Source organism: Marmota flaviventris, chromosome 3 (genome assembly GCF_047511675.1).
Source record: "Marmota flaviventris isolate mMarFla1 chromosome 3, mMarFla1.hap1, whole genome shotgun sequence".
Lineage (NCBI taxonomy): Eukaryota > Metazoa > Chordata > Mammalia > Rodentia > Sciuridae > Marmota > Marmota flaviventris.
The window spans coordinates 75,611,476-75,632,117 of NC_092500.1; the positions used below are offsets into that span (position 1 = coordinate 75,611,476).

The 20,642-nt window shown below is 35.8% G+C and overlaps 1 protein-coding gene across 1 annotated transcript in view; it reads left to right on the forward strand.

The window, feature by feature from the left end:
• Window positions 1–20,642, forward strand: part of Slc2a13 (solute carrier family 2 member 13) — a 336,133-nt gene that overhangs the window by 34,866 nt on the left and 280,625 nt on the right. The window contains exon 2 of the mRNA XM_027934245.2: window positions 8,356–8,515. Coding sequence (XP_027790046.2) covers window positions 8,356–8,515 — 160 coding nt within the window. The remainder of the gene's footprint in view (window positions 1–8,355; window positions 8,516–20,642) is intronic.

A 20,642-nucleotide genomic window follows, 5' to 3' on the forward strand; every position in this document is an offset into this window, starting at 1 on the left:
CTTACCTGTTATTTCCAGATTTTTTCCTATAAAACATCATTTTTAGTTTAAAGCCAATTGGTTAACACTAATTTAAAAGAATATGGTTTTGTGTCTACATCCCACAGTACTAATCAATAACTTTTAAGTGCTTATTCCATGCCCGGGCCTAGGCTTGACCTTTAGGCAAGTGATAGTACAAAAGATAATGTGAGATAGGATCATTCCATTAACAAGCTTGTAGTTGGTCCTGTTTGAAGAAACAACTGTGATATGGTCTTTATTGAGATGTTGCCAGTGGAAAAGAGACATGGGCAGATCGATAGATTCTCAAGTAATCTAAAGGGAGAGGTCATTTTAGGTCATGAGAGATTGCACGGAGCAGATGCCAATATGTTTTTAATGCTTTGATAAAAGCCCTTTAAGGATGAAAAACATTAGCTTTGTTAGTTATCCCCAAAGACAGAATCTTCCTTTACCTGAGTTTTGTGCTGTAGGCATTTTTTTTTTTTTTTTCTGTCTTGGGTGCACTTTGAAGTTGCCCAGCATCTTCTGAGAGTGCCTTAAGCCTTAGTAGAAAAAAGTGAAAACTGAATTTTGTGTTGTGTTGACAATCTGGTAACTATGGACACTTGACTATTTAGAAGAATGCAGACATATCAGTGGTGGCCAAGACAGCCAAACCCAAACAACTAGAGTGAGGGATACAGTTTTCTTAGACTCTGTTTCTTTTCATTAAAGTTTTTTTGTTAGAGATGATAAAGCAGTAATTTACAAAATGAAATTAGGACATCATAATCCTTCTTGTTCAAGAAACATTATTATTAGAAGGTAGCTTCATGCACTTCTAAGAAGCTAATTAGTTGCTGCATGGCTTATCATGCTGAGAGACTGCTGTGATTCATGGGTATTTATCCATCACAACAGGATTTTCTAATGCTATTTGGTTATGAAATTACTTATACCTCTGACTCAGACCTTTAAAAGGGTTTCCAGCAGCTTTTAAAAGCTAACTTCTGCACTCAAGAGGGTTTTGTGCAGTTTAGGTGGTGAATCAGCTTGGCGGCATGGCAGGGTCTGAATCTGGTTGCACTGTGTTGTCTAAGGTTCTGTTTTCTGATGAAACTCTTCAAGCTGATCATGATGATGAGTTTTCATCGATGTAAACTTCTATTTTGAAGAATCTCGAACTTCTCAAGAGACAATACCAACATGGATTTTTGTGGTTATGTTTACTCTAGTAACTTGTACCACTGCATTTCTTCTGTTAATTTCAATTCATGAGTTTAGTGTGGACTATTAAAAACTTACTTTTTCTTTCCCCAGGCATTTCTTTTATTGAATTAGTGATTGGAGAATGGAAGAAATAAAAGCCCTTCATAGAACTCTTCTTAAATTCTTGTATTACTTGCTATTTACCTTTCTGAAATGCTTATTTCTTAATTTTGGGGATCTTAACACTATATTCTTTGTGCTATAATGCCAGAGCAGAAATATGAGTTTTTTCTTTTTTTAAAAAAATGTTGTAAATGGACACAATACCTTTATTTTTATTTTTATATGGTTCTGAGGATCCAACCCAGAATCACAGAATCCAGCCCAGGCTCAGCAAGCACTCTACCTACCACTGAGCCACAAGCCCAGCCCAAGTCTTTTCTTAGGCTAATAACTGCGGAAGTTTTTACATACTTAATTGAATGTTTCCATGGTTTATTTAAATATAGGGCTGAGTTATACATATACATAATAGTAATTTAAAACAAACTGTCCTATCTAGGGGTTTTACTTAACTGTCTTTTGTTAGATTTGTCTTGGGAAAGTTTCAGGGTAATATAGCCTTAATAGCTGAAGTTTTTCAAAAGTAGGCTTCATGTTTGGGAACCCATAAATTATGGTTTGATGCATTGTTTTTTAAGTAGCAAGCAGAATTAATAAGAAGGGGCTTAAAAGATGCCTGTTGAACCCAGGTGAATAGAGGGAACATGGAACTTGGTACTACTCCAATTTATGTAGCAGTATTATGGGTTTAAATTTGTCTAGCTCAAAATTATACAAATAATTATATCAAGTTCTTCTTTTTCTTACTCATTGTCCTAAGCTCTTTAGCATGGTGGCGGCATAAATAGCAGGCAGGAGAGATAGGAAAGAGGAAAGACCTTTCTGCCCCTTGGACTCTTATGTGCATATAGCGTGGATGATAGGGTAAAAAAATAAAGTGGTTCTTAGCCTTTTTCAAAGGATTATGTTCTAAACAGAGACATGATGCCTGGTCTTTGATGGTGCTTATGACGCCTGGTCTTTGATGGTGCTTTTCAAAGGTTGGGAACCTAAATCCGCAAGGCTCACTTTGACGTTAACTTCTGTGTAACTTTATGAAAATCTCCTTATGTCTATTGCTGAAGCTGGGTTTCTTTATGTTTTATAGGGAAATGCCTGATATCTCTCACCTACCTATGGATAGGATGATCCAAGATGATAAAATAATTGACTTGGAAAGCCTTTAGAAATAACATGGTATTCATGGATACTGTAGATGCTTGCTCATCATCTACCTCCCACTCCCCCCTTCTAGCAGTTCCTTAAATGCTGGAAGTTTTCAGAACTGCATTTTGTTCTGGGCATTCTTACTCCTTTTCTGATAAAGTGGTCTTTATCCATTCCCATAGTCACAGTTCTGTGTACCATGCGCACAGAACCACCTTTTGGGCTTCAGGTACTTGTGAACTTCTAAGCTTTATTGACCAAATCTATTTGAAGTTGCTCTTAAAGAAATACAGTCCAGTCACTGAAAGCAATTGAAAAGCTGTACTTGCTCTTAACTTATATCTCTTGAAGAATATAATAGCATGTAGGTTATAACTCAGCAGCAGTTCTTAAAATCCTTCATCCCCTCTCCTCCCCAACTGGTCTCAGTCCCTTTGACACAGGCTCCCATTTTCCCCAGACTCCCCCTGAGCCTATCACTTGCAACTCTCTCCAGCCTTTTTCTTCTGAACTTCTCCCCACAAATCAGATCTTTTGCCTTGCCTACCCTCACTCTTTTTTTGCCTAACATGATAAGGGATCAAGAACTAGCTGACAAAATCCAAATTATCCTTTGAGGAAGAGAGAGGAAAGAGGTCAGTTATTCTAGCAAAGACTTTCTTTGGATGGAGAAATGGGGAGGCTGAGAACACTCATAAGTTGCCTGTACTTCTGGCACACTTATAAGGTGCTCTGTTGGTTACAGAGCACTTGTGATTCAGGCACACTGCAATATGACCTGATTATCTGCCATCCGAACTTGCTGCTTCCTGGGTATTCCTGTCTACATGTACCAGCATGCTCCTAGTTGCCTTTTTCATCTTAACACTGTCTACCACTTCTTTCTGTCTCCATTTCATTCCATCCAGATGCTCTGTAGTTTGAATAGTAAATTGATGGTTCTCTCATCTGTTTCACTCTATGTCCATGCATTGTTGGTCCCTTGAGATCAATTCCCCACACCCCAAAAAGAATCATCCTTTAAAAAACTGAATCTGATCTTGCCTTTTTCTCTTTCACACCATTCATAGGCTTCTGAGTACCAAATCCTTAATTTGGCCTTTCAGTTCCTGTATAGTCTGATTGGTCACCGCCCATCTCTCAGAAAATCATTCCCTTTCCTCAGCAGGGTGCATTTCTTTCTTCCTCAAGGCCTTTGTGTAAGCAGGTCTGATTGTCTAAAGTGCCTCTTGGCCTGCCCCCCCACCCCCCCCAGCTTACTCTTTCACCAGATTGCAGCCTACATATGAATTCTTTATCAGGGCCTCTCTGACTCCTCGTTCCCTTTACTATACACTCATGTTCCTTACACTTCCCAGAGACCCTAAGCTGCATGAGGACAGAAGGTGTCTCTGCCTCATACAGTGCAGACTCCGCCATGTTTAGTGAGCTGTTCCGCTCAGATTCAGTGTTCTACAAATACTCATTGGTTACTGGATGCAACATTCAAAATTTAATTTTTATCTACCATCTATCTTCACTCACATTCTGCCTCACATTTTCTGTTTATCTCTGAGGAAACCCTGTGTTGTTTACATTCTTAAACTTATTCTCTTCTGTGTTGAATTGTCTGTCCAGCCTTTCCTAGCTGCCCCCTAATTATCATCAGCAGGCAACATTTGTCAGCATCACCAGGTAAAGCTCAGCAAATGGCTTTGATATGGCCCTTACCATGTGTCTTAAATTACTCATTTGATTACATGCTTTTCTATATAAGGGTTGCATCTAGTTTCCTTCATAGCAGGGGCATTGTTGTTTATGTATACTCTTCTATTTTTTTTTGTTACTGGGGATTGAACCCAGAGGTCTAACCACCGAGCCACATCCCCAGCCCAAAGAATATATTTTATTTTGAGACAGAGTCTTGCTGAGTTGCTTAGGGCCTAAGTTGCTGAGGCTGGCTTTGAACTCTTGATTCTCCTGCCTCCTGAGCCACTGGGATTACAGGCGTGTGCTATCATGCCCGGCCTCTTAACATCAACACCAAACACAGATTGAACTGAATTGAAAATTGAGATGCCTTATAACTAGAGATGAATGTTGATAATTATTGGCTGCCTTCTGTAAGCTGGGTATAGTTTTAAGTGCTTTACTCTATTTAATATTGACTTTTGTCAACCCCTATGAAGGAATTTTGTTCCCATATTCTGGATTAGGAACTGGAGACCCAGAAGGTTTATGTAATTTTAACCAGCTGGTAAGTGGAAATGTTGGAGTTGAAACCTACTGATTCATGAGCCTGCCTTCATCCATGCTGATCACTCAGTATAGCCTTCAAAACTGGGACTGGAATCTGTCGGTTTTTAATTCTGGTTCTTCAACTTACTTGCCCCAGGGTAAAGTTCTTCTTTACATAATGGGAATAATTACATGTCCTTAATAGAGGTGTGCTAAAGATTAATGACAATCAGTCCACATAAAATATCTGACAGAATGTAGGCAGTTGTAGTTAAGTCAGTGTGTGAGCACTCGTTGGATAGATCTTTTGGGGTTCTTTCCAACTCTGAATACAATGGCTCTGACTTTTTATAGTTCCTCTGTCTTTTTCCTTTGCCATTACCTGTTACTTTTAATGCTCTGGTATTTATCCTAAACAATCAAGGGCATAAGGACATGTGTGCAGTTCTTGTAAGATTTATGGATTTTGTGACAAGCACACATTGCCTAAAATCCACCTTCCTGATATCCCATGCTCCATGGGTTAGATGGCTCAGTTAAAGACCCTTGGCTGGAGAGAGCAGCTGAATTCTTGTTTACAGCTAGACCAGTGCAGAAAAAGAAATACAAATAATAAATTAGTGTTTGATTTTTGACTTTTAATTGAAATGTTTTAATAGTAAAAGAATAAGAATATAAAGTTAACTCATTGACATTTGTAGGAAATTAGGCAAAGGGCATTTTAGGTGGTCTATGCTATTAAACTCAGTAGTAAGTCAAATGAAAATTTTTAGCTGTTTAGTTGATGATTTAATTGAAAAGATAATTCATACTGTGTCTAATGACACTTTCTTCTTTTTTTAAAAGATAGAGAAGAGAGAAGAGAGAGAGAGAATTTTTTAATATTTATTTTTCAGTTTTCAGTGGACACACGTCTTTATTTTATGTGGGGCTGAGGATTGAACCCAGCGCCCCGCTCATGCCAGGCGAGCGTGTTACTGCTTGAGCCACATCCCCAGCCCATAATGACACTTTCTTATTCAATGAATAATAAAGGTTATTATTTCCATACGCTGAAAGTAGCAGAGACATTGGTAGAAAGTATTTTTATTTCTTTGACTTGTGTGCAAAATTAATAGCTACTTATTAGTAGTTTTGCAACAATACAGTGAACTTTCTAGAAGTAAATGTGTTTCTTAAATAAAGTTTGTCTATTTGTCCATTTATTTGCCTTACTCAAAGATAGAACAAAGCAAATAAAACAAAGAAAAACTTATAATAGGTGAAACTACACACTGCTGTGACATCAGGAGGGAATTCTGTTCACCAAATGAGTACCCTGTAGTCCAAAACACACGGTGGAGGCAGGCCTCTATTACTGCATACGGAGGGAAATGAGAAAAAGCTGTATGATTTATACCAGCCATCAATAAGCAAAAATCATTTGGTTGGGGGTGGTAGAGTGCTTGCCTAGTATATGTGAGGCTTTAGGTTGGATTCCCAGCGCTGAAAAAAAAAAAAATATTGAGAAGCACAACTATTACTGTTACCCAGACTAGAATTGTGTCTGTTTTATTGAATGTGACAGCACACTCAACATCCCTCTTAAAGAAAACAAGCTATACAGGTTTTTTGGTGCTATTTTCTTTAATACAGACTTTTTTTTTTGATGTCATAAAAATTATTTCATTAGAAGTAATTCTACACGTGTCTATTGTGCAGCTTATGAATATTCTGGCTTAATGTAGGAATTGATTTATGATGGCTACATATTGCAAGGCAGCCAGAGCCTGGCCAGGGTAATTTCTCCTGGTCAGGAGGGGATAATACACCTGAGAAAATAGTCTGAAATAATTAGTGAAGAAATAAAAGACAGAGTCAGAATAGGTTTTAAAGCAGAGTGCCTGGGAGATCCTTCCAGTCCTTTTAGGAGCTGGAACAGAATAATTAAAAAATGGCTCCAGTGGTTTATTTAAGGAGGTATATCAAAGGCAGGGATAAGGTTTCAGGGGCAGAGTCTTGCTTCTTGATGTCTTGCAGTCAACTGGTTGATTGGCATCTTGGCAGGCTACACACATCTCAGAGAGGCTGTGTAGCTACAGTACCATCTCCAATGCTGTGTGGGAGTTGGCAGAGCTGAATAAGACTCATGTGTATGGCGGTGTTAACCAGTGGGATTGCCACTGGAAGGTCCCAAATACTAGATTTTTCTATTCAGTGGGCTTCCATGTCGATTTGGTCCACACGTAGTCCATGGATGGCTCTTGACAGCTACAGATAAAAAGCAACTAAATTTTTGTTAATAACCCTGCTCTTTTTTGTTTTCCCAATGAGGTCTTGGTGAGTATTGATTAGATATTAGTTTTAATCTACATAAGCAGACATACCTGGAAATTGGAAGTGCCACATGGGAGTGAGATAGATGTGGCGGGCAGGGCTGAGGTTTTCTTTAAAACATTTTTTTTTTTTATTGACTCAAAGTTCTGCACCATAGAACTTGAGTTTTTAAAATAACACAGTGAGGGCTGTGTTGTGGCTCAGCGATAAAGGGGTTGCCTAGCATGTATGAGGCACTGGGTTTGATCCTCAGCACCACATAAAAACAAAGGTATTTTGTCCACCTATAACTAAATAAATGAATGAATAAATAAATATTTTAAAAAATAACATAGTGAATGTCAAGATCACTTCTGGAGGATTTTTGAAACCAAACCCATCTTCCATCTGTATAGTTTTCAATTTGGTAGTCTTGAGGTAAGGTGAGGGCATCTTCATTAAAACAAACAAACAGAAAAAGCACACAGTGATTCTGATGATCAGTGAAGTTAAAGCTAATGCCAGAGATCATGCCACATTAATTTTATTTTATTTTTTTAAATTTTTTATTGTGGGTTGTTCAAAACATTACAAATTTCTTGACATATCATATTCCACACTTTGATTCAAGTGGGTTATGAACTCCCACCTTCACCCCATACCCAGATTGCAGAATCACATCAGTTACACATCCATTGATTTACAAATTGCCATACTAGTGTCACATTAATTTTAAATAGAGAAAAAATTTGAAGCCAATGTAACTAAATACACCTTAGCCATGAAACTTTATTTTATGTCTAACATCATGTATTTTTGTGAACTGTAAATTCCTTAAGGTACTTTCCAATTTCTAAGCCATTTCTGAAATGTAAACTAGACAATTGAATAGGGTAACTTAATATGGGTTTTATGAGTAATCCAACTTAAAGCTTTGCTGTGTTTGTTGGAAATAACGATTTTGAATAGTTAATATGTATTCTGGGATAATTTTTATTTTTATCATTGTCTGATTACATTTCTATATAGAGCAAACATATTTCAGTAATGATATTCTTTCTAGAGAGAATTTTTGTATTTTTAGACCTTAAAATTTATAGTGAACACTTATACATTCTAATGTTATTTGAGGTCTTCAGAGGTACCTTTATTTATAGGCTTTCAAATGATAATAAAAAAAATGGTAGCCTGAGTCAGTATCCAACGTACTTATCTTCAGTGGTACCCTATTAGTTATAAACACAAGCTTCAAATATGTGGTAATTTTTGTTTGAAGTAGAAAACCAAGCCCATAGGTATATGTCTTAATTCTCTGTTAATATTTGTAACAATGGAAATCTTGCTTAAGTGTCTAATGGTCACTTTTCACGTTCTTTCTAGGCATTGCATCTATGACAGTGCCAGTGTACATTGCGGAGGTCTCGCCACCCAATCTAAGAGGCCGACTAGTCACCATTAACACCCTCTTCATCACAGGAGGACAGTTCTTTGCAAGCGTTGTCGATGGAGCCTTCAGTTATCTCCAAAAGGATGGGTGGAGGTTTGTAAATAGTTTTTATATTGAATTTGTCAAATAAATTATGAATTTCAGAAGTGGGAAAAATTGAGAAATTATAGGCAAAATATAACTGGATATTTTGAGTTATTATAGTTTAATTTGTAAGTGGATGGCATTCAGCAAAATTGAAAGTAGACAGGAAGCTGATATTTATTTTAATGATAGAAAGGAATCTACCATTAAGAATTGATATTTACCAGGTTTTTAGCATTTAGGTGACATTTCTCACATTGTGTGTAATCTTTTTGCAATATTTGTTTAAAAATGAATGCAGTGATAAATATGTATGGTGTTCTTGAATTATGTCAGTGATTGACAAGTGGTTTATGAACTACAGATAGAACTTACATCCTTTTTTGGATTTAGGAAACTACATTCTGATCTGAAGAAATGTAGTTGTTAAAGATACAGGTTTAGTTATATTAAAAATATTATATGTGTAGATTTAAAACATAGAAATTATTCTTTGGTTGTTTGAGGTTTCTTTTTAACCAGAAGAAATGAGAAAAAGTGATATTGAAAATATTAAAATGAGGAGGGCTGGGTATATAGCTCGGTTGGTAGAATGCTTGCTTTGTATGCACAGGTCCTGGGTTCAATCCCCAGCACCAAAACAAAACAAAACAAAACAAAACTATTACATTAAAGTGAATCCAAACTGAATATTGTTAAAAAAAAAACTACTTTTATGTTAAAGCTTGAAGATAGAGGCTCTATATTCTATATTTTGAGTTCTTAATTGATGGTATTCAAAACAACAGATTCATGTAACCATTCCAGGGAAATTTTATTAGAATGGATGCCGGTCAAATGGTATCGTCTAACTTGTTTCCTTGCCATTGTTTATTACAATAAATGTTGATTCAGCAGCTACTTTGTATTTGGCATAGAATATTGAGCAAGACAGACTCAAGTTCTAGCTTGTATGGCATTTTCAGTGTTGAAGTTAATCCTGACATCTAAAGGGGAAGGTTCAGAGGTGTTGAAGGTGTGGGGAATTGAGTTTTGTAAATAGTGTAATAAATCATTTGGCTTAGGGAGAGCCACTGAAGATAGCTGGTGGAGTTTTATTAGAAGTCATGGGAGAAAACTCTTTGACACCAGTGAGGGCCTCCATTTGTCAGGACCATTAAAGAGAGGACTCATTTGTTACAGGTGGTAGCTGTGTCTGTAGATACTGCTAAATTGCTTTCCACCTTTGAAACAATCAGTCTCTGCCCAAGTGAGAAGTTATTGGAAAATTGAAGAAGCGGGGAATTTTATCTTTCTTTTCTACTGTAGGTGAAGTAAAAGAGGTAGATGGTAATTATTATCACTATTACCTGGTATTTTTTATTTTTCATGGAAAATCAGAGAAGTCATTTAATCCTTAAGCATGCATGTCTTCAAAAAGATCTAAACCATTTATTTACGTTTTATTGAAACATTTTATCGGCATAACTAATAGGTATATATTCATATTTACAGTACACTAAGTTCATAAGCCATATTTCTCACTAATGGGTATTAATTTAAGTACATTTTCTCCATACTGGAAAGGAAAACAAGAAATCATGTAGTAGTGAAAATGAATTTGTGAGTGTGGTGCATCTGTGTAGAAGTGGAGGGTTTTTGGAGACCCCTTTCCTTAGGCAGGGCGTTTTAGTCAACTTTCTCACCATTGTGACCAAAAGATGTGAGAAGAAGAATTTTAGAGTAGGAAAAGTTTATATGGTGTTCAAGATTTCAGAGGTTTCAGTTCGTGGATGCCTGACTCCATTACTTGGGGCTGGAGGTGAGACAGTACATCGTGGCAGAAGGGTGTGACAAAGGAAAGCAGCTCAGAACGCATCAATCAGAAAGCAGATAGGGCTCTCCTCACCAGGGACAAAATATAAACCTTAAAGGCATATCCTTGGTTACTTACCTTGCCAACCAGTTAATCCCTATCAAGGGATTGATGCACTGATTAGGTTAATCCTTTTACAACCCAGTATCAGTTCATCTCTAAACTTTCTTGCATTGTGTCACGTATGAACTTTGGGCAGATGCCATAATACAGGTGACAAAGTCATAGATCTGAATCCAAATCTGTTTTCTGCCATTCATTAGTTGTAAACCTGGGACAAATTATTGAACTTCTCTGAGCTTTATTTTCCTAAAACAAAAACCAAAGGAACCAAAAGTACTTACTTGAAAGATTACTTTGGGAAATAAATTATTATATGTAAAGCGTTCAGCCTAATGTTTGGCACATTAATACCAGGTTACATTATTTACTATTCTAATAAATAAATCAAAGATGGGCACTATTGTAGGTATGTTGTAAGATAAACTGAAGTAAGCTCAACATTGCATGGTTTCTATTTTCCTTATTACTAAGGTTACGGCTTGGAGGTGGTAGAGCTTAGGCCTGGGTAAAAGAAATGTTTTCTAGAGACATATGATCTACCTAAATTGAATCAGGAGGACATAGAAAAATTAAACAGATCAATTTCAAGAAATGTAATTGAAGACACCATTAAAAGCCTACCAATGAAGAAAAGCCCAAGACCAGATGGATTTTCAGCTGAGTTCTACCAGATCTTCAAAGAAGAACTACCACCAATCCTTCTCAAATTATTTCACGACATAGAAAAGGAAGGCACCCTTCCAAACTCAATTCTATGAAGCTGGTATCACCTTGATACCCAAATCAGACGAAGACACATTAAGGAAAGAAAATTTCAGACCAATATCCCTGACGAACATAGATATAAAAATTCTTAATAAAATAATGACAAATCACATACAAAAACATATTAAAAAGATAGTGACCATGATCAAGTGGGGTTCATCAAAGGGATGCAAGGTTGATTCAACATAACGGAAGTCAATAAACATGATGCATCACATCAATGGACTTAAAGACAAATACTACATGATTATCTGAATAGATGCAGAAGAAGCAATTGACAAAATTGAAAAAGTTGTATATGCTAAACCCTAGGCCAACATTTTTCTAAATGGAAAAAAATTAAAGGCATTCCCTCTAAAAACTGGAACAAGACAGGTATGCCCTCTTTCACCACTCCTATTCAACATAGTCCTTGAAATCTTAGCCAGAGCAATTAATTAGAAGAAAGAAATTAAAAGGCTATGATTAGGGAAAGAACAGCTCAAACTACCCCTATTTGCTGCCAATATGAGTCTATATTTAGAAGACCCAAATACTCTACCAGAAAACATATATATAAATCTCATAAATGGACAAAATACCTTTATTTTATTTTTATGTGGTGCTGAGTATCAAACTCAGTGCCTCATGTGTGCAAGGCAAGCACTCTATCACTAAACTACAACCTCAGCTCACGAGGAAGCTTCTTGAACTCATAAACAAATTCAGCAAAGTAGCAGGATATAAAATTAACACCCATAAATCAATCACATTCCTGTACACCAATGATGAATCAGCTGAAAGAGAAATCAGGAAAACTATCCCATTCATAATAACTTCAAAAAAAATTTAAATATTTTGGGATCAATATAACAAAAGAGTTGAAAGACCTCTACAATGAAAACTACACAACACAAAGAAATCAAAGACCTTAAAAAATGAAAAAGATCTCCCATGTTTTTGAATAGGCAGAATTAATATTGTCAAAATGACCATAGTACCCAAAGCAATATACAGATGTAATGCAGTTCCCATTAAAATTCCAGTGATGTTCTTCATAGAAAGAGAAAAAGCTGTCATGAAATTCATTTGGCAAAATAAGAGACCCAGAATAGCCAAAACAATTCTTAGTGAGAAAAGTGATGCCTCTGGCATCACAATACTAGATCTTAAATTGTACTACAAAGCTATAGTTAAAAAAAAATGGCATAGTATTGGCACTAGAACAGACATGAAGATCAAGGAAACAAAGTAGAAGATACAGAGACATATCCACATCAATAAAGTTATCTCGTACTAGATAATGGTGCCATAAATATACATTAGAGAAAAGATAGCCTCATCAACAAATGGTGCTGGGAAAACTGGAAATCCTTATGTAGTAGATAGAATTTGGACGACTATCTCTTACTCTGCATATAACTCAAAGTGAATCAAGGACCTAAGCATTAGACCAGAGACCCTGCACCTACTAGAAGAAAAAGTAGGCCCAATTCTATCATGTTGCTCAGGAACCCACTTCCTCAATAAGTCTCCTAACGCTCAAGAAGTAAAATCAAGAGTCAATAAATGGGATGGTATCAAACTAAATAGCTTCTTCACAGCAAAGGAAACCATCAAGAACATGAATAGAGAGCCTACAGAATGAGAGAAAAATCTTTGCCATCCGCACTTCACATAGAGCATTAATCTCCAGGGTATATAAAGAATTAAAAAAAAACTTAACACCAAAACACCCCAAATAACCCAATCAATAAATGGGCTAAGGAACTGAATAGACACATCATAGAAGAAGACATACAAATGGTCAAAAAATATGGAAAAATGTTCAACATTTCTAGCAATTAGAGAAATGAAAATTAAAACTACACTGATACTCCAACTCACACCAATCAGAATGGCAATTGTCAAGTAACAGCCAGGTAAGGTGGCACCTTTCTGTAATCCCACCAGCTTGGGAGGCTAAGGCAATAGGATTTTGAGTTCAAAGCCAGCCTCAGCAATTAGGTCCTAAGCAACTCAGCAAGACCCTGTCTCTTAATGAAATATAAAAATAAAAAGGGCTGGGGAAGTGGCTCAGTGTTTAAGTGTCCCTTGGTTTAATCCCTGGTTCCAAAAATTTAATAAAAGGAAAAAGTCCAAATAAAAGAATATAAGTAAAAATAAATATTAGCAAGGATGTGGGGAAAAATTTCACTCATACATTGCTGGTGTGACTGCAATTTGGTGCAACCACTCTGGAAAGCAGTATGGAGATTCCTCAGAAACTTGGAATGGAACCACTATTTGACCCAGTAATTCTATTCCTCAGCATACCACAGGGAAGAAGCCACATCACTGTTTTAACAGTTCAATTCATAATAGCCAAGCTATGGAACCAATCTGTGTGCCATTCAACAGATGAATGGATTAAAAAAATGTGGTACACATACACAATATTAATTAGCCATAAAAAAGAATGAAGTTATGGTATTTGTCAATAAATGGATGGAACTGAAGAATATGCTAAGTGAAATAAGCCAGTCCCCAGAAACCAAAGGCGGAATGTTCTCTCTGATACAAGAATGCTAACACACAACTAGGGAGGGTAGGGAGGGGAAGAATAGAAGTTCCCGGGACTACACAAAGGGGAATGAAGTGATGGGAGAGGGGATAGGAATAGAAAAGTGACTAGAATGAATCGGACTTAACTTTCTGTGTTCATATATGAATACATGACCAGTGAAACTCTATATTATGTACAGTCACAAGAATGGGATCCTAATTGGAATGGGTTGTACTCCATGTATATATAATAGTTCAAAATACACTATTGTCGTGTATACCTAAAAACAATAAATTTTAAAAAATGCCTATAGCTGCTATGGGAAGTATCAGAAGGCAGACTCTAGAGATGTCAAATTTCGAAGAATCCAAGTGGATGCCAGTCGAAGTTGGTGACATATATTATCAATAAAGCCAACCAGCACACGTGCGTATTGTTTTCCTACATTACTAGAGAAGTCAGTTTGAGGGTGAAAAAATTAGAGAATGGGAAAACTAACTTGGATTCATATTCACCAAGACGTTACCCAGATTACCATGTGCACAATTATACTTTGAATTATGAACATGTGCAAATATGTTTACTTTTTCTAAAGGTGAAATTTCTATACGTTGTTATCTTCCATTATTGAGTGTACTTAGTGGGATTTTTACCTATCTGACTCCTGAGTTAATAGGAATGTGGTTATAATCAAATAAGTTTTGAAGTTCTACCTTTCCATTAGTTATAGACTCTGGAATTGTCAGCAATTATAACTTATTAATAACTGTAAAAATAGATACTTCAGAATTTTGTGGCAATGTGTTTCACAAACCCTAAGAAAATTTGGCACGTAAATATTTCATTTAAAATTTCTTTCTCAAACTCACATTTTTGTACATATTAAAGTATATGTCTCCTACCATCTAAGAATTTGGGTAATTTAACAGTTTACTTCTCATTTTAATTTTGACTTTGCTCTGAAATTCCAGGTTACTGACCTTTGATACCATGCTTGACTGGTGTCGCAGATTTACTAGCTCATACTATAGTGACAAATAGTTTGAGGGTCATTAGCAAATATCATTTGATTCTTACCAAAATCTTGAGAGATTGGCAGAATGTTTTTTGTCCCATTTTCTAATTTTAAAAACTGAAGCTCAGAGAGGTCCAATATTTGCCTGATACCCCTGGTGAGAGATCAGTGAGCCATGAGAGACTTGGCAGAAATTAGAGCCAGGTCTTCATACTCAAAATCTAACCACATTCTTCCTTATGTTTCCACTTTCGAGAGTTATAATTCAAGACATTTGATGATTTTTACAGCAGTGACTGGATTCTGATATAAGAAAGATGGAATTCATTGACGGAAGTATGTCTTAGATTTGATATAGTTGAAAGACTATATCTTTCATACCAGATGGGTCAAAGTTTCTGTTCTCTTATTGTTGGATATTATAGAAGTAAATTGTTTTTGTTGGAAAGAAAGATTTGTGCTTTTTTTAAATTTATTTTTTTAATTGTAGATGGACACAATGCCTTTATTTTGTTTACTAATTTTTATGTGGTGCTGAGGATCAAACCCAGTGCCTCCTGTATGCGAGGCAAGCACTCTACCACTGAGCTACAACACCAGCCCATATATGAGCTATTTTTATAAATAAATTTCCAGGAATAGTGAGCATAAAGGAAATTCAAGGTGAAATTCTAGTTTTCAAAGTCTCTACAGGTCAAAAGAGCTATTCATGTATGGGTAATAGTGAGAAGTAGAACAGCTAGGTGGAGACTGGCCATCGTTTGGGAGTTTGGCAGGGGACAAGTGGGAAGGTTAGTCTTTAGTAGGTGTGGATTTAAATCCATTACTTGCTTGCTTGCTTTATAAAAATATTTTTCCATGTATTTCTCTTTAATAGCATAACAAGTTTGTTTCTTTTTTTGAGTCTCAGAAAATAATATTTTTAAAAACAGTCTTTTAGCATTATCTTCTCTAACTCCATTCATTTACCTGCAAATGGCATGATTTTATTCTTTTATTGCTAAGTAATATTCCATTGTGTATATATACCACACTTTTTTTTTTTATCCATTCACTATTGATGCTAAGTGAAGTTAGCCAATCCCCAAAAACCAAATAACAAATATATATATATTTTTTTGATATAAGAAGGCTGATTCATACTGGGATAGGGAGAGGGAGCATAGGAGGAATAGATGAACTCTAGATAGGGAAGAAAGGTTGGAGGGAAAGGGGAGGGAGCATGAGGTTGTTAATGATGGTGGAATGTGATGATAATTACTATCCAAAGTATAGGTATGAAGACAAAAAAAAAAAAAGTCTTAAAAAAATAATTAATGAGCCTCTCTCCCCTGTAATATTGTACAGTGTTACTCAGAGGTAGAACGCTCGCCTAGTACGTGTGAGGCACTGGGTTTGATCCTCAGCACCACATAAAAATAAAATAAAAGTATCTATCCATCTATCTATATATATATAAACACACACACACGCGCATATATATATATATATATATAAAATAAAATAAAGATATATATATATATAAAACTATATCAAGGCCTAGGAGTAGTGGCTCAGTGGTAGAGCACTTGCTTAGCGTGTGTGAGGCACTGGGTTCTATCCTCAGCACCACATAAAAATGAAGTATACAAATCGATTTAAAAAAAAAAACTAGATCAATAAAATGCTTCACAGAATATTATTATAAAGGGTGTGCTATGTATAAACAAATTTATACTGGGGAACTTTTTCCCTATAATTTTCTGCTAATCAGTAGTGCTCAATTGTATTTGAAAAAGAGAATGTGAAGCAGTCTGTCTTAAAAATCTATACAGTGGGCTGGGGATGTGGCTCAAGCAGTAGCGCGCTCGCCTGGCATGCATGCGGCCCGGGTTTGATCCTCAGCACCACATACAAAAAAAGATGTTGCGTCCGCTGAAAATTAAAAAAAAATAATAAATATTAAAATTCTCTCTCTCTCTCTCAAAAAACAAAAAAATCTATACAGTGACCATTTTAAGAAAGATGGATTTAGATTACAAATATTATTTGAAGGGTAGTGGCCTAATTACAAGTAAATATCTTAATACTAAGGATAGTTGTGATTGTGTTATTGATAAATTTAAACCATAGGACTATTTATCATAAGATACTCTAGGGTACTGGGAAGAATATGCTCATGACAGATTATGAGTTAATTTGTCAAAACTCTAATGTCCTTAAGTAGCTTGTGTTCGAGTTATCAGTATTACCGTTAAGGATCAAATGAGTTAATGGCTGTGGAAATACTCAAAATACTTAAAATTTCTTAAATGCTACTACATATTGTTTGCTGCTGTTTCTTCAGAAAGCCTTACGTTCAATCTCTATTATACTCATCTAAAGTTTGCAATAGAAATGACATCACCTTCAGTTATCTGATTTCTCAAATTGAACAGTAAATATGGTTTGGTAATGCTGGAGAAGTTTGTGTGAGACTAACCTCCCTGAAAATGACTATTATAAACCATGGATTTCATGTAAAAACCAAACCAAAACAAAACAAAATCATGACTAAAGATCAGAGCACAGAGGATTTTTAGCATAGTGGAAGTACTCTGTAAAACCGTAGTGGTAGATCTGTGTCATGCATTTGTCCAAACTCACGGACAGCACATCACCACGAGTGAAGCCTAATGTAAACCGTGGACTGTGCATGGTCCCATTATACAGTGCAGGCTCATTAATTGTGAAAAATGTGAATGTGGATAATAGGAAGGTTAAAGCTGTGCTCGTGTGGGCATGGGGGATGTGGGGAATTTCTCTACTTTCCACTCCATTTTGAGATGATAATAGCAGAGATGTTAGGTAGTACATAGAAGCTTACCTTTGTGATGTAGTACTTCACTATCTTCAGGTGAACGCATAACTGAAAATTGCATGTTTTAATCCCTACAACAACCATTATCAAAATTAAATCCCTGTTTTTATTAAACTGAATCATTTTTCATAACTTGTCGCAAAGCATACTCTGGGCTCAGATAGTTTCACTTTTGAATTTCATAAAATACAGAGGAAGTAGCTCCAACCAGGATTATACACTTTATAATTCCATATGAGGTTCATCAAAGTGCAAAATAAGTCATGGGGACAGAAATTATGCCAGTGGTTTTCTTTGACTGTGGGTATTAGCTGGAAAGGGGTATAATCAGAAATTCCTGGAATGATGGGAATGTCTTGGCTGGTTGGTCACAAGGTGTGTGTATACCTTGTTATAAGAAAACATTGAATCTCTGCATTTTATCATATGGAACTTTTACCTAAAAAAGTAATTTGATCCTTATCTTGGCTCTTTTCACCATATTCTTTTTCAATGTTAGCCAGTGAATAAATGTTTCTGCCATGAAAACTTTTCTAATAGCCTCTGTTGAAGTAAGTTTTACAATTTATATACTGTGCTTAATCCCTTCCCCATCATTGCAATGAAATAATCCTGTGGATTTTTTTTCATGATCCCCAGGGGGGTTCTATCCTCCTAGTGTGCATTACCCCTGAGCTATAGTACCCCCAGCCCTTTTTATTTTGGAATAGGGTCTCACCAAGTTGCTCAGGCTAACCTTGAACTTGCAGTCTTCCTGCCTCAGCCTCCTGAGTTACTAAATAATCCTGTTTTGTCTGATGATTATTAATGTGTAGGTTCCTTGAAGAAAAGAGTCTGTTGTTTTACTGAATCTCCATAATCTCTAGCCCAGAGCTTTGCCTGGAAGATTCTCAGAGTTTGGGTAGAGAGGAATATATACACGTATAATGACTGATAATGACTGTGGATTATTTTCAGGAACTGTGCTATGAATTTTGTGTAGATCTTTATGTATACTGCCATTTAGTTTAAAACTACTAATGTCTGTGCAAAATGCCATATTCATTGATTTAAACAATATCACATCTTATTCTGTCCAAGCATATCTTGTTGCTTCTGATATAATCACAACACTCTAGATAACCTTTGGCAAGCCACTGGACTTACATAGTGATTCAAAATTACCTTTAGGGATTTCCCCCTGAAAGTATATATGTAAAAGTATCATTTTGTTACATTTGCTTATATGGCAATGACTTTTTTTTTTTTTTTTTTAACAGTATGCATAGGCTCTTTCTCTAGGAACACAGATTTTGTTTATTTGCTGATCGTGTATCTCCAGCAAGTAAATTTCAAGATTCACATTGTGATTCATGGAGTATTTTTCCTTCTGTGCCCTTGCTGTGGTTTCATGTTTACTCTCTAGCTGTCATCAGATTATTAGGTGTATCAGTCACCACTGTTGATATGCTGCCTGGTCCTTAGTGGCAGAGGGAAATGAACTTAGAATATAATCTCAATTTGGCAGTGTATCTTACTCTAATTCTTATCTTTTAAAATGGAGTTATGAGGCACAGGCACACAAAAATTTTATCAATATGTTCCTATAATGTTACTATGGCAGGTTGCCAAATTCTGTGTTACTTTTTTGCATATAAAGCTTTTATATTAATTAGAACCATATTACCTAAATTATAATTTGATGACTGTTATCATGTAAATATTTTGTTACTGAGACATAATGATGACCATTTCTTTTATGGATCTAAGAATAGAGATTCCCCAGAACTTATTTTGTATTTTAATGAACTTCATATGTTATACTTATGTATAAAAAAGAGATGAAAAACCCTTCAGAATCCTTTGGAAAGCTCAACAGTGTACCTCTGGATGTAGGGCTGGGGAACAATATTCTTGGATGTGTTTGAAGGGATTTGGTTTGTGTTTACCCTATTTGTCATCGGGAAGTTTCAGCTTGAGGGGTGTTTTCAGATTTATTCAGGACTGCACCATTTCTGGCTATTTGTTCTTCATGCTCAGTGATTAGTTTAGCTCTTGAACATTCAGAAGATGCTTATTGGGCAACAGCTGAATAACAGCTAAAGGAGGTCTAAGGAATTTAACTTTAGCTTTCCAAGCAAACAAAATAAATCTTCATTGGGTAAATTTCTCAATGAATCTACTATTTTAATTGCTCTTCCTCTTCATTTTCAGTGAACTATTTCAGAAAAAAAATATTTAGAATTTAAAAAATTACATTTATATGGGAATGCATACTGATTTGAAATTGTAGAGACTTGGGGGTATGGGTCATTGGTAATATGCACTTAACGTATATGAGTCCCATATATAATATATATGGTCCCCTGAACCAAGGGGGGGGGGTGTCACAAACTGTAGCATTTTCAAGACTAAGCTACAGCTCTTTTTATCTTTATATATATATATATATATATATATTTTTAATGTGTTGCTGAGAATTGAATCCAGTGCCTCACTGATCAATGCTAGGTAATTGCTGTACCACTGAGCTACAACACCAGCCCTAAAACATAGCATCTTAATACTTATGATATTCTTCTAATTTATTTGAAGTGTTCTGAATGGACTAACATGGACATGATTTGTTGATCAATAGAAAATGGATATGAACATAGTCCAAGCCAAGAGACAGAATGGAAATAAAACAATTGGCATTACAAATACAATTTTGTCACTGCATTTTCTTCCTGTTTATTATAAGACAGTGTTGGATATTATATAATATTGTTAAAAAGCCTCACTGTACTCAATACGATCTTTCAGAGATCATCACTGTTTTTCATCTTAGTGTTTCCAAAAACATGGAAGATTTTTTGCTACTAGAGAGAAAGGTGGAGATTTTGTCTGGAGAGATATAGTTTTAACAAAAGAGTTAGGAAACCACAGGAAGTGCAGATTGTTTCTTCATTCACTTGTGGTCTGTTGGGATAATTGACTAAATGATCCTTGTGTCTGAGAACCTTTACTGTGCCTGCCCAGTTGAGTGTCCTTTTCCCTAGAATCCAGCTCCTCAAGAGCTATAAACACAATTGCATACAATTTGGTTTAAATATA